Below are 15,693 nucleotides of genomic sequence, written 5' to 3'. Positions count from 1 at the left end.
CATTATATCTATTTTTTTTGTTTGGTCCTAGTCCATGTCCAATCATTCATTCTCAGGGTTGGGACAGGAAATATTCCAAAAGATCAAGAGACTGGGTATAGAGCCGATGGCTGAGCCCATAACCTCTTGAATGCTTTGAAGAAGAATATATCTTGTTGCTCACATAGACCTAAAATCAATATAATATAATTGATTATTTATTAGGTCTATGGTTGCTACTGTCTATCAACTGTATCAACTTCAAATTTACCAAAACCTTAGAATATAGATAGATTATTAATGTTCTAAGATCAAAACATTGCCCATTAGCCCATTCAATAACATCAGTTGAGAAATATCGATTCCATAATTCGAACTTAGCGGTTTTGAAGTGAACTATGTTCAAATACTTAGAAACACCATCAGCTAATTCCATTTTCGGGAGGGTCAGAAAAAATGAGGTATTATATGAGTCATCAAAAATATTTTTGAAATTTTATCATATTTACTTATAATTCAAGATCTTGATAGCAAAGCTCAGTGATGATAAACGTATTTCTCTTCATCTACGACAACGGGAGGCTAAGGATAGACAAACAGCTATAAAATTCCATCAAGGTTATACGGCACAACCATTGGGTAGGTTGAGTATAACTGTAGTACAAGCTAAATTAGCTAAAAACTATCGTATGATCCGAATGGATCCTTACTGTAGCTTGAGAGTGGGTCACAACATTTATGAAACAAATGCTGATTCAGATGGAGGAAAGACACCCAAGTGGAATAAAGTTGTGCAATGGTTAGTAGGGAACAATTCAAATCATTGAAGTTTTATTGATCAAATCCCATTGCAGCATGCTTCCTAGAGGGATAAATGCAATATCTGTTCGAATATATGGTGAAAGCGAACTTGAAGTGGATGAACTGATAGCTTGGGCAACAATTGTCATTCCTCAACAGGTGTTGGCTGGAGAAACTCATGAAGATTGGTATCCTTTGACAGGAAAACAAGGAGAAGGAGTAGAGGGAATGATTCACCTTGTACTGAGCTTTGCTGTAAGTACATATTCATAATTAATCTACTTCATCATCCATTCATTTACTGTTTTGATATATTATAGGTGAGCCCTCCATCCGATGCACCATCCATTGAACAACCCATTGTGTATGTACCGAATGCGGGTGTTGGAACTGGAATGCAACCAACTTTATTAGGAGGACCCACCCCTGCTCCCTTAAGAGTTTATACTGCCCCAACTCCACAAGTTCCAGTAAAACCAGTTTTGAGCGAGTCTGAGTTGAAACAAAAGAAGAAATAAGGAGGGAACCGTCAATTCACTACTGCAAATGTCTGTAGATTAACTCCAAAATATCATCTCTCATTCCCATCAATTAATATAATAGTCCATTTCATCCCTTAATATGCAAGATATTTCCTAATTGTTTAAAGTTAATACGAAACTAAATTAATAGGTGTTAGATAACTATTTTTGGCCTCAACAAATGTTAATTGTGATGTTTAGTGTAAACTAGTTTGGATTCAGCTCAAAGAAAATAATATTTCATGAAATATTTTCAAAAGATGCAAGCTACAAATGAAGTTGAGGAACTATATACCAGATTTGAAGATTTTTTTGATATTGAGTTTGGATTTTTAAATTTATCAAGTTCATCCGATTATACAACTCCCAACACTTGATGATAGAGTTATCAGATATTTTTTCAGTTCACTTATTCAAAAGATTGCTCATTTTCAAAGAGATATAAATATCTTTGTTTCTAATTCATTAGAAATTTTTTTAATGTTAAATTCCATAGTTATCAATATATTCATGGTGTCCATATGGGCTAACTATTACATTTATCTATGATATATTATTCCGACGTCACTTCTCATTTTTAGCAACACTAATACACCTAATTTTTCATTTGTGTAAGAAGAAGATTATCTTACTGTTATCGAAGCTTGAGGTGCCAAATTTCATTGATGAACTGCTTGATTGCAAACATTTGTAACTTCAGATTTCACATTTATTATTTCTATTATCTTCTAATGTTAAAATTATAGATTGACTGAAAAAGAGATTTTATACAATTATTCATTATTAACCAAAGAAAATCATGTATGTTTCAGTTGTAACATACAGCCAATGGCTTCATTTATTTTTCATTTTTACTCCATAAGAAACATATGTATGTAGTTAATGCCATAATATAAATGTGAGTCCTAGGATTTTTTGATTTGCAATTGAAATCAAAGGAATCTGATGCAACATCCTTTCACTTGCTAGCTTTTTCAAGTAAGAAAACGAATTGTTTTACCAAAAAGTATAGTTCTCTAATTTCAAGCAGATAGTAGTCAGAAGCAAAATAATGGAACGAATATCCATGTAAAATTTCCTGAGGATCATAGCTTTAGGAAATTAAAAAATTCTTTGTGAAATTTCTCTCCAAGTCTATGCGTCAGATAACCGAAATTTTGTGTGTACCTGAATGAATTTCATATGTAGAGTGAGATACTTGCATATTAAGTTTAATAGGTTTTATACAGGAAAGAATTTTCATGATCTCATTACACTCCCACCTCAGAATATCTTTCATTGCACAGATTGATTAATTTCAAATAATGTTTTCAGCTATTTGCAGAGAATGTGGAAGAAAGGTTAATATACAGATATGAATATTTTAACAAAATATTCAATTACAACCAAAATAGACAAATTTGAATATTTGTATTCCATTAGTTGTAGCTTTTAGCCAATATTCAAAACTTATATCGTTAATTGCATGCACACTTTTTTGTTTCCTCAAAAAAATGTTTCTAAAAAGTGACAACTTGTATTGTGTTGGAACTTTGCAGTTGCATGTTTTTTAACGCTCGTTCTCAGAACAGATCGCTCATCATTTCGTTGCAATATCTGTAATTTTCGAATTTTGTGCCGAGAATGGTCTCAAATGATAAAGTTCGAATCACTCTTGGACAGAAATACCTACAAATTTAAAATTTTCAGGGTTGGTTCGGATCTAGAATGCTCAGGTAAAGTTCAGAACGTTAGAAAATTCAAAAAGAATAACCCAATATTTCCGTGATTAGAAATCTCCTCGGATTTCGATTTTACGTTTGTTTTAAGAATAACCATTTCAAGCTTCTTGCAGAATTTCATTTTGCACATTTGCATGACGTGAAGTCAGAGGCTTCTGCATTCATGTGCCCTTGGAGACCACATATTCCTGTATACAGTTATGCGGCCTCCAAGGGGACGCAATTGGGAAATGAGTGAATTACCGCTCCTGACTTCAGGTAAATTTTTTCATTATTCTCATAAACACGCATCAAGGCTCCTTACATATTCATCAGTTCAAGTCAATGTTTTCCGAGTCTTTACATAACTGAGTCGATGTTATGCTACCATAAATACTTAAAAACGTCGTGAGTCTATACATTTTCTTCTGGAAATCCTTATTATTACAATTTTCACCTGTATTGAATATCGTACGAATATCAATAAGTTCCAAGTTGAATTTTCTTTTAGAATTCTTTAAAAATGGGTCAAGTGAGAAAAGCCGAAAAAAGGATTGCTTATATGGTTCTTTTGATGATCATCCTTTTTATGGTAGCCTGGACACCTTATGCAGTCTTAGCATTACTTATACAATTTGGAGATGCGTCCTTTATATCTCCAGGGATGAGAGTCATTCCGTCCTTACTGGCTAAAAGCAGTATCTGCTATAACCCAATAATATATGTTGGTTTGAATGGGCAAGTATGTATTCTTCTATCAATTTTTCTAAAGCTATCCTACAAATTGTGTGTTTATGTAAAGATCATGATGTGGGATATTTAAAAACTCAGCCAACACGTTACCCAATAAAAAAGTTTTTTCTCGTTGGTACCAAGCTTCGAAAGATGCATGTCACAAAACCACTGCTCTGGTCGTCCGAAAATGGCAGTTATTTCTGAAATCAATAAAAAAGTCCATTAAACAGTTTAGAAGAAACGTAAATTGAAGTAGTGGAGTTGAAGTTATACGAAGGCAGTGTTCCATTATCTTGGTAAAGATTTGTCCATATAAAAGCTCTGAACGAAGTAGATACCGAACTTACTCATCGCTGATCAAAAGGAAAAACGCATCGCCGTTTCCGTTGGAGCTGTTTACCGCCCAATTGTAGGAACATTCATTAAACTTTGACTCTACGAGATCCAAAAAGTATCTAGAACTTAGTAAAAGTATGCTACACCCTCCTTACTGGATTCCTCACAGGGCATTGTCCCTTAGAAAACACCTCATGAGAATGGGTCTAACAGAAAATGACAAGTGCAGATTCTGTGGGGAGGAGGTAGAAACTCCGGATCACCTGGTGATGGAATGCCTCGCCATCGCTAGCCAACGTAAAACCTGCTTTGGTCACGAAACTTGTAGAAGTGAGGACTGAGGAATTAGCCTCATTGAAGCCCTCCCAGATATTGAAGTTCATTAGAACTTGGGAACTGGAAGGCGAGCTGTAAATCACGTTATGGAGAGAATAGCTCTGATGGGGGGGCACAATAGACCATTAGGTCGCAGTGAAACGGAATCTCCTTAATTAAATCTTAATCTTAACTATATCACAATATGTAAAAATAGTTATTTATAATACAAGTGCAGAAGGCATTGATATTCTTCCACGAGTTCAAAATTCAAAAACGAGCCACGAAGTGGCGAGTTTTGGAATGAACGAGTGGTAGAATGAGCCTTCTGTACGAGTATTATACATTATTTTCTCTAATTCATTGCATTTTCGTTGAAATTAATGAAATATTTCCATAAATATAATTTAGTGATTTTTGCATTGAAAAATGTTGGTTGGCAAAACTGATTTCTTTAAGGTAAATTGATGAATTGACAGATAAAGCCGTAGCGGAAAGTTCGGAGTGCCAACATAGAATAATAAAATATAACCATGAAAACTGTGCGTTTCTGATATATTCTCGCACGATTTTGTTCTACAAGATGTGGAAGAATGAACGGAATAACCACAGAATTAGAGAATAGTTATTTATAATACAAGTGCAGAAGGCATTGATATTCTTCCACGAGTTCGAAATTCAAAAACGAGCCACGAAGTGGCGAGTTTTGGAATGAACGAGTGGTAGAATGAGCTTTCTGTACGAGTATTATACATTATTTTCTCTAATTCATTGCATTTTCATTGAAATTAATGAAATATTTCCATAAATATAATTTAGTGATTTTTGAATTGAAAAATGTTGGTTGGCAGAATTGATTTCTTTAAGGCAAATTGATGAATTGACAGATAAAGCCGTGGCGGAAAGTTCGGAGTACCAACATAGAATAATAAAATATAACCATGAAAACTGTGCGTTTCTGATATATTCTCGCACGATTTTGTTCTACAAGATGTGGAAGAATGAACGGAATAACCACAGAATTAGAGAATAGTTATTTATAATACAAGTGCAGAAGGCATTGATATTCTTCCACGAGTTCAAAATTCAAAAACGAGCCACGAAGTGGCGAGTTTTGGAATGAACGAGTGGTAGAATGAGCCTTCTGTACGAGTATTATACATTATTTTCTCTAATTCATTGCATTTTCATTGAAATTAATGAAATATTTCCATAAATATAATTTAGTGATTTTTGCATTGAAAAATGTTGGTTGGCAGAACTGATTTCTTTAAGGCAAATTGATGAATTGACAGATAAAGCCGTGGCGGAAAGTTCGGAGTACCAACATAGAATAATAAAATATAACCATGAAAACTGTGCGTTTCTGATATATTCTCGCACGATTTTGTTCTACAAGATGTGGAAGAATGAACGGAATAACCACAGAATTAGAGAATAGTTATTTATAATACAAGTGCAGAAGGCATTGATATTCTTCCACGAGTTCGAAATTCAAAAACGAGCCACGAAGTGGCGAGTTTTGGAATGAACGAGTGGTAGAATGGGCCTTCTGTACGAGTATTATACATTATTTTCTCTAATTCATTTCATTCTTATTGAAATTAATGAAATATTTCCATAAATATCATTTAGTGATTTTTGCATCGAAAAATGTTGGTTGGCAGAACTGATTTCTTTAAGGCAAATTGATGAATTGACAGATAAAGCCGTGGCGGAAAGTTCGGAGTACCAAGATATAATAATAAAATATAACCATGAAAACAGTGCGTTTCTGATATATTCTCGCACGATTTTGTTCTACAAGATGTGGAAGAATGAACGGAATAACCACAGAATTAGAGAAAAAATATTTTTGACTTTGACTCGATACCTTTAGGTCAATCACACGATCTATTAATTTTGATGGGAAAATCTTAGAAATAATATTAAAAAAATGCAACCTAACACAATCATGAACTTGGAAACATGTATTGCTGAGAAGATTCCAAATCTAATATCTTTCATTGTTTTTATATAATTTCGAATTTTCAATCGGATTTCGAAACGGGTTACCCCGGGTTCGAATCCCGCCACTGAATATTCCTTAAAAAAATCTTTTCGTCCATATTTACATCATGAGTCGAGATATATCGCGTTCAAAGCGGAAATTATGAACCATCGAACATCGAAGTTTCATTTTGACTAAATAATATATTTCATGTTAAAAACAAATTCTTTTTAGTTTCAGCAATCTTGGAGAAGAAGGAAGCAGAATTCATCGAATATGAGCGAGAGTTATGCCGTTTGTGTATCGAAATACATTCCACAAAATACAGATAGTCCATTGAAAAACCAACGTAGTATAAACTCTCCTGGAATAGAATTGAAGGGAAATAGCCGAAGAAGAATTCAAAAATTAACAACTCAAATCCAAAAAGTTAACAGTGTTCGAAAAAATCCGCAAAACTGTCAAGTAACTCAATTATGATTTATGTTGCTTATTTTTTCTTACAAGTACTTAGTACATACTGATGACGAGAATTTGTTAGCTAATAAATATTTTGAATTGATACATGTGACGTTCTATATATTGAATAATTTTTCCTCCCTCCTCCAGTACCCTTTTATTCCTATTATTATCATAATTCTCCTATCATTATCATAATTCAGTAGAATAGGTATATAAATATTCATACGAAAAAAATGTCGAAACGTACTGATTCAATAGGTTCCACTATTTTGTTATTAAATTATTTTTCACCAAAGTGAAATAATGATTTTAACATTAATTTTCTTCAAGAAACGAAGAGACAGTAAGATAAACTAATCTAAAAATAAAATAACGTTCCTAACAAATGCATAAAAATATGACTAAGATATAATTATCAAAAAATTGACAACATTGTTCAATTTCCTTCACAATATATATCTTTATGAGATATTCGATTTTATATCGAAATACAGTTCCAAAAATGACAAAATAGCCAACCAAAACTTTACCAATTGAGTAAACGGTTAACAAACTGAATAATTAGAAGATTCCTGAGGTCAAAAGAGACACTTTTTTTCCTTCACTACTTTTTCCAATTCGATTTTTTCTCACTTAGTATAAGGGGCATTGTGGAGTTGACTGGACTTAGATGGAATTTTATGTTCGGAAAGAATTCATCACATATCAATATAAAACTATATTCCGAAAATCATTTCCTTCGATTCCATTCCATTTGCGAGATATAACTAAAAAATGTATTTTTATTTGGATTTTCAACAGTCTATAATTTTTCAACCGAACCGAATCGGAAAAAAATGGTAAAAAATAGTGTTTCCTATGACCTCAGTAATCTTCGGTTGAAATATAATGTTAAAAGTTAAATACTCGCCCTGTAGGTACTTAACGATCAAGAAATATTTTGTGTTGAATGAGGAACTAATAAACCGTATTCTAAGCTGTAAATGGTAGGTATTCATATAAATAATAAAATGAAAAAATTTGCTTATTAAAAATAAATAATAAATGACCATTATACCCATATTTTTTTTTGGTCCTAGTCCATGTCCAATCATCCATCCTCAGGGTTGGGACAGGAAAGAATCCAAAAGATCAAGAGACTTGGTATAGAGCCAGCGTTGCCAACCGTACGGTAATTACCGTATTTGTACGGTAAATTGATGCCAAATACGGTATACGGTCCGAAGGGGCTACCGTACGCCAAAATACGGTAATTTCGTAATTTCAATTGCGATTTTTTTTTTGAGCACATTGTAATAGTGGCTTTTGAAATTGTAATGTATCGATGTTTCTACTCATGTCTCTGTGTAGAAATTAGAAAACGGTATGATTTCGACAATTTTATTTTGCCAAAATTGCAGATATTTGTGCCTAAAAATGCAGTTTCTTCAGATATACACCAGCAGTTCCCATCATTAGCTCATTTGCTCCAAAATATGACACGTTTTTATGACAGTAGTGAAGGTCAACTAACCGATGAACAGTGGAGGTTGCTGCCAGATTACCATTTTACTGCTGATGAAGAAGAAAAATAGACATCAACGAGGACATTGACATATTCTGGGGAAAACTCCAAAAATATACAAATGAAATGGGTGTATTTGAATTCCAGAAATTGTCACAGTTCGTACTGAATATATTATCCCTTCCGCACTCAAATGCTGAATGCGAAAAAGAGTCTCCAGTAAAATAAACTTGGTTAAAACAAAATCAAGAAATAAGTTAATAACTAATACAATCAATGGTTGTTTATTAACGTCTCAGTGTGTGAAAAAAGATGGTAACTGCGTAGATTTTACACCTACTCAGAATATGTATGCAAGAATGAACAAAATTGATATGTATTCTAATTCTTCCAGTTCTAGTATCGAAGTTGATGAAGATGAATTTGTCATAGACGGTTGAAATATAAATTTTTGAAAAGAGGACACATGAATGCAAATCATATTTGTAAGTCTAGTTACTTGAAGTTGTTGAATGAAATTATCAATTCAAATTAGTGTTAAATGCAATAAGATGAAATTGTTTTTCTTTTTTCTAGATGTTACAATGGAATCAGAAGGTTTTACAGAAGCAAGTAGCAGTTCGGCCACCCCCAAACGTAGTGGTAGTAAGCTGAGCCCCTTAACCAACCAGATATATATATATATATATTCTTTTGAGAAAGAGCAAATACAAAATATTAATTTCAAACAATCAAGCATATGTGTCGATGAATCTCAGTATTAGCAGAGGAAATGTAACGGGGCATCATACATTTCAACGTATGATACAAGAGAACAGATAAAAACCTCAGCAAAAACTCTGTCTCCCCGTATCGGTGTAGTGACTGGTTTGTGTAAACGTTTACAGAATAAGCTGACATAATTTATATTGAAGGACTTCCTCTTCAACCAAAACAAAATTTCCTTTATCCTCTCTTTTCGGTTGACGACTCTATAATTTCCAATTGGATCCTAAAACAAAAAGAAAAGAAGCAGAAAGGAGTACTAAATATTAGTTTTCATTATATCGATTTGAAGTTAACTACCCATTCTAAAAAAGAATCTGAAACTGAATGGATAGCTTGGAAACCATCATGAAATTTATAAATCGGACAATCATTCACCAAGTGGTCAATGGTCTCTTCTACACCACACTCACATAGTGGGCTATCAATAGAACACCATTTGAAGAGGGTACTATTACAACGACCATGACCAGTTCTAAGTCTATTCAAAATACACCAAATTTTCCTAGGAAGATTGAAACCTAGAACTTTCTCTGAGGGATCAACAATAAGACTTTTGTTGAAAACGTTAGAAGTCCATCCCGAACGCCAAATTTCCAGAGAATTGAAAGAATGAAGGCTAAAATCAATTCTTTGAAGTGCAAAATATTTAGGCGTAAAGTTCCCCACTGTTTTTGCAAAGGAAGACCCATCGAGGCTACCAATAGAACAAATATCTCAAGATTGATATGTGAATCAAAACGATACCTTTCCAAAGATGCTCATATTATTTTGCTAATGAGTTGAAAGCAAACTTTGTTAATAAATTCAACAGAAGATATGATGATGACTTGAAAGAAATGTGCTTGTTAAGCTTGTTAAGTGAATACAAAAAATCAAAAACTAAGAAATCTATGCAATGAATAATGATTCACATTTAAGATTACTTATATATTACTTATTTTTATGTATATATTCTTCTGTACATTTTATTATGTTTATTCAATTGAATTAAAAATTCCACTAATTTGACAAAGCATTTTTTCTTTCTCTCCCTAATCTTTGATTTAGGGCTTAGTTAAATTTTGACAAGTTTAAATTACAATTTGTAGGTTAGGTATGGCCATAGAATAGAAAGAATTGTTTATCTCTTTCTCTATGTACTTCTGTGGTTCTGTGTACGGTAAAAGTGTCCCAAATACGGTAATTTCTCGTCCCTGGTACGGTAATCTCAAGATTTTGGGTTGGCAACGCTGTATAGAGCCGAAGGCTGAGCACATAACCTCATGAATGTTTTGAAGAAGAAGACATCTTGTTGCTCCTGTCTACCAAGTGTATCAGCTGATTGTCATTCAAATTTACCAAAACATTGCCCATTCAATAACATTAGTTGAGAAATATCGATTCCATAATCCAAACTGAGCGGTTTTAGTATAATATATATTCAAATACTTAATATCATCAACTATGGCATCAGCTGTAACCGATAAAGTGAAGGAAAGAAGAAATAGGGTATTATATGAGTCATCAAAAATATATTTGAAATGTTATCATACTCATAATTCAAGGTCTTGGTAGGACAGCTGCCTGATGATTTTTTACGTATTTCTGTTTCTCCTCAACAACAACAAGAGGCTGCAGACAGACAAACAGCTATAGCACTCCATCAAGCTTATACGGCACAATCATTGGGTAGGTTGAGTATAACTGTAGTACAAGCTAAATTAGCTAAGAACTATGGTATGACGCGAATGGATCCTTACTGTAGATTGAGAGTGGGCCACTACGTTTATGAAACAAATACTGATACGAATGGAGGAAAGACACCCAAGTGGGGAAAAGTTGTGCAATGGTTAGTAGGGAACAATTCAAATCGTTGTGATTTTATTGATCAAATTCCATTGCAGCATGCTTCCTAAAGGGATAAATGCAATATCAGTTGAAATATATGATGAATGCTCATTTACAATGGATGAACTGATAGCTTGGGCAACAATTGTCATTCCTCAACAGGTGTTGGCTGGAGAAACTCATGAAGATTGGTATCCTTTGAACGGAAAACAAGGAGAAGGAGTAGAGGGAATGATTAACCTTGTACTGAGCTATGCTGTAAGTACATATTCATAATGAATCTACTTCATCATCCATTCATTTACTGTTTTGATATATTATAGGTGAGCCCTCCATTCTATGCACCTGAACGATCCATTATGGTTGTACCGAATGTGGGTGTTGGAACTGGAATGCAACCAACTTTATTAGGAGAACCCACCCCTGCTCCCTTAAGAGTTTATACTGCCCCAACTCCACAAGTTCCAGTAATACCAGTTTTGAGCGAGTCTGAGTTGAAACAAATTGAAGAAATGTTTCCAAGCATCGATAAGGAAGTTATTAAGAGTGTGTTTGAAGCTAATAGAGGAAATAAGGAGGGAACCGTCAATTCACTACTGCAAATGTCTGTAGATTAACTCCAGAATATCATCTCTCATTCCCATCAATTAATATAATAGTCCATTTCATCCCTTAATATGCAAGATATTTCCTAATTGTTTAAAGTTAATACGAAACTAAATTAATAGGTGTTAGATAACTATTTTTGGCCTCAACAAATGTTAATTGTGATGTTTAGTGTAAACTAGTTTGGATTCAGCTCAAAGAAAATAATATTTCATGAAGTATTTTCAAAAGATGCAAGCTACAAATGAAGTTGAGGAACTATATACCAGATTTGAAAATTTTTTTGATATTGAGTTTAAATTTTTAAATTTATCAAGTTCATCCGATTATACAACTCCCAACACTTGATGATTGAGTTATCAGATATTTTTTCAGTTCACCTATTCAAAAGATTGCTCATTTTCAAAGAGATATAAATATCTTTGTTTCTAATTCATTAGAAATTTTTTTAATGTTAAATTCCATAGTTATCAATATATTCATGGTGTCCATATGGGCTAACTATTACATTTATCTATGATATATTATTCCGACGTCACTTCTCATTTTTAGCAACACTAATACACCTAATTTTTCATTTGTGTAAGAAAAAGATTATCTTACTGTTATCGAAGCTTGAGGTGCCAAATTTTATTGATGAACTGCTTGATTGCAAACATTTGTAACTTCAGATTTCACATTTATTATTTCTATTATCTTCTAATGTTAAAATTATAGATTGACTGAAAAAGAGATTTTATACAATTATTCATTATTAACCAAAGAAAATCATGTATGTTTCAGTTGTAACATACAGCCAATGGCTTCATTTATTTTTTATTTTTACTCCATAAGAAACATATGTATGTAGTTAATGCCATAATATAAATGTGAGTCCTAGGATTTTTTGATTTGCAATTGAAATTAAAGGAATCTGATGCAACATTCCTTCACTTGCTAGCTTTTTCAAGTAAGAGAACAAATGATTTCACCCAAAAGTATAGTTCTCTAATTTCAAGCAGATAGTAGTCAGAAGCAAAATAATGGAACGAATATCCAGGTAAAATTTCCTGAGGATCATAGCTTTAGGAAATTAAAAAATTCTTTGTTAAATTACTCTCTGAGTCTATCTGAATGAATGAATGAATTTCATCTATAGCGGGAGATACCCACATATTAAGCTCTATAGGTTTTATATAGGAAAGAATATCAAATTTTCATGATCTCATTACACTCCCACCTCAGAATATCTTTCATTGCACAGATGGATTAATTTCAAATAATATTTCCAGCTATTTGCAGGGAGTATGGAAGAAAGGTTGAGATACAAATACACTGCGCAAAAAAATTAACGCACATTATGGAAATCTCAAATTTATTCTACAACTGAAAGTGTTCTCAATGATAATTATTTCTATCAGAATTATGCATGCATATGTTATCCACTTTCAACGTTTTTCTTCAATACAGATGTTTTTTCCCAGCAGGAATAAAAAAATATGAGATTATCAGATTTTGAATTTATTGGCTCCATTCTGAAATTAGTTGTTCTCGATCAATTCTAGTGATCAATAGTTTTTCTTTCGTTTGATTTTCTACACTCGATCGCTATGCAACGCGAAACACGCAAATTGACCCAAGAGGGATGTGTCCAAGCGGTAGTTTTGCGAGAAGATGGGTGGACATACACAAGAATTGCAGAAAGGTTTGGAGTTTCCCATACCCAATCAGCCTCTTCCCAATGGATATGCTCTCTCGCAAAATTCAAACGCGCCCTTCGATGGGCTGGGGTAAGTGGGGCCTCTTGCCGCGACACGAGGCCTTGAATCATATTCTCTGAGGCGATTTCTTATTGTCTAAGTGCTAATTTGCACCCCATGAGTTTGCTCAAGCTGATTTTGAAGGAGGCGAGCGGTTGCAAACCGTTGTCACAACGAAGAAACTCTCAAGTAACGTTCTTGAATGGCAGTTGTTACCCGTGGTCTACCCTGTCCTGGTCTTCGGACATTCATACCTGTCTCCCTGAATCGCTGCAACATTCTGGTCACACTTGTATGGGAAACTCTAAACCTTTCTGCAATTCTTGTGTATGTCCACCCTTCTTCTCGCAAAACTACCGCTTGAGCACATTCCTCTTAGGTCAAATTGCGTGTTTCGCGTTGCATAGCGATCGAGTGTAGAAAATCAAACGAAAGAAAAACTATTGATCACTAGAATTGATCGAGAACAACTAATTTCAGAATGGAGCCAATAAATTCAAAATCTGATAATCTCATCTTTTTTTATTCCTGCTGGGAAAAACATCTGTATTGAAGAAAAACGTTGAAAGTGGATAACATATGCATGCATAATTCTGATAAAAATAATTATCATTGAGAATACCTTCAATTGTAGAATAAATTTGAGATTTCCATAATGTGCGTTAATTTTTTTGCGCAGTGTATGAATATTTTAACAAAATATTCAATTACAACCTAAATAGACAAATTTGAATATTTGTATTCCATTAGTTGTAGCTTTTAGCCAATATTCAAAGCTCATATCGAATGGTGATGCTGAATCGATAATTGCATGCACACTTTTTTGTTTCCTCAAAAAATGTTTCTAAAATAGTGACGACTTGCATTCTGTTGGAATTTTGCAGTTGCATGTTTTTTAAAGCTCGTTCTCAGAACAGATCGCTCTATCATTTAGTTACAATATCTGTAATTTTTGAATTTTGTGCCGAGAATGGTCTCAAATGATAAGGTTCGAATCACTGATGGCGCATCTCCGTATTCGAATTAAATTCTCTCGGACAGAAAGACCTACAAACTTAGAATATTCATGGTTGGTTAGAATGCTCAGGCTAAGTGCAGAACCTTAAAAAATTCAAGACGAATGTTGAAAAAGAAGTACCCAATATTTTCTTGATTAGAAATCCGGTCGGATTTCGATTTTACGTTTGTTTTAAGAATAACCATTTCTAGCTTCTTGCAGAATTTCGTGTTGATAGCATTATCAGAAGTATGACGTGAAGTCAGAGGCTTCTGGTGCTCGTCATTCATGCGCCCTTGGAGACCACATATACAGTTATACGGTCTCCAAGGGGACGCAATTGGCAAATGAGTGAATTACCACCCCTGACTTCAGGTCAATGTTTTCATTATTCTTTTTTGCTCATGCGAAATTTTGTGACAAAATTTAAGGAACACGCATAAAGGCTCCTTACATATTCATCAGTTCAAGTCAATGTTTTCCTAGTTCTTCCGAGTATTTGAATGACTGAGTCGATGTTATGCTACCATAAATACTTAGAAGCGACGTTCGAAAGTGCCATCTTTCGGAATTGAAGTAAACTACAATCTACAAAGAAGAATTCTAGATGTTCTTGCTCACGTTCATTTAATTGCTAACTAGATGACCCTGCTATCGGAAACTCGATTTGGAATAAAATAAAGTTAGATTATGAAACTATCAATCGATAATAAATTAGTAGGATCCAGGCTCAGATGCGGTACGAATATTCGCATTTGCCACGTTGGTTTGTGGGAGCCTTAATAATTATGTTATTATATGTCTATGATTTCGAAAAACAGCTGTACAGAATAATTCTTATTATGCTTGTAGTTTAGAAGAGTAGTGAATAATTTTTTAACGCTCGTTCCCCGGATAGATTGCTCATTTCGTCACTATACCTGTCTGTAATTTTCAAATTTTGATTTAGAAATGGTATCAAACGATAAGGTTCGACATACTGGTGGCGAATTCACGAACATATATTCAAAAATGTCAGTTAGGCAAATGGAAACTCGATAAGTCGAGATTCCGAGATTTTGTTTTCCTGTTAATTTCAAAAATGCTGCATTCAGATGTGAAAATGGGCATTCAGATGTGAAGTAAAAGTAAATAGCTTCGTTCAAAATTGTGTTTTAATCGCGTAAACAGAACCATAAAGAATTTAAGCGAACATCGAAAAAATTCACCAATATTACCGTAACACAAAACTGACGGGGGTTCAGATTTTGGGTGTTTATATCCACTTTTGTTCTGCTCATTGGGAGTTTTCCACAACAAGGACACTGCCGATATTGATTATATCATATTCTTTGTTCTATGGTTTTGACGACGCTACCAGAACAAAATTTTGCACGAATCTTGAAATAATTAGTCTATATCTACACGCAAATT

General features: G+C 33.7%; 2 protein-coding genes across 6 annotated transcripts; both read left to right on the top strand.

Moving 5' to 3' along the window:
- The first annotated feature begins 198 nt into the window (after nt 1-198).
- LOC123685405 (toll-interacting protein-like) lies at nt 199-6,941 on the top strand. 5 transcript variants are annotated; one of them, XM_045625076.1, is made up of 7 exons: nt 199-440; nt 501-778; nt 834-1,035; nt 1,101-1,328; nt 2,616-2,641; nt 3,513-3,743; nt 6,612-6,941. In XM_045625076.1, the coding sequence occupies exons 1-4, from the start codon at nt 378-380 to the stop codon at nt 1,296-1,298; spliced, it is 741 nt and encodes a 246-aa protein (XP_045481032.1). In that variant the 5' UTR covers nt 199-377; the 3' UTR covers nt 1,299-1,328; nt 2,616-2,641; nt 3,513-3,743; nt 6,612-6,941. The 5 variants fall into 5 exon arrangements, with proteins under 5 accessions (XP_045481032.1, XP_045481031.1, XP_045481030.1 ...); XM_045625075.1 differs by lacking the exon at nt 2,616-2,641; XM_045625074.1 differs by having other exon boundaries at nt 2,616-3,743.
- A 3,429-nt stretch (nt 6,942-10,370) lies between these two features.
- On the top strand, nt 10,371-12,426 carry LOC123685404 (toll-interacting protein-like). Its single transcript, XM_045625070.1, has 4 exons — nt 10,371-10,599; nt 10,656-10,939; nt 10,995-11,196; nt 11,262-12,426. Exons 1-4 carry the CDS (start codon nt 10,555-10,557, stop codon nt 11,553-11,555), a joined length of 825 nt encoding a protein of 274 aa, XP_045481026.1. The 5' UTR covers nt 10,371-10,554; the 3' UTR covers nt 11,556-12,426.
- Nucleotides 12,427-15,693: the final 3,267 nt, after the last annotated feature.

This window comes from Harmonia axyridis, chromosome 7 (genome assembly GCF_914767665.1).
Source record: "Harmonia axyridis chromosome 7, icHarAxyr1.1, whole genome shotgun sequence".
NCBI lineage: Eukaryota > Metazoa > Arthropoda > Insecta > Coleoptera > Coccinellidae > Harmonia > Harmonia axyridis.
Note: the sequence above shows the minus strand (reverse complement) of the source record. Positions and strands in the feature narration are given on the sequence as shown.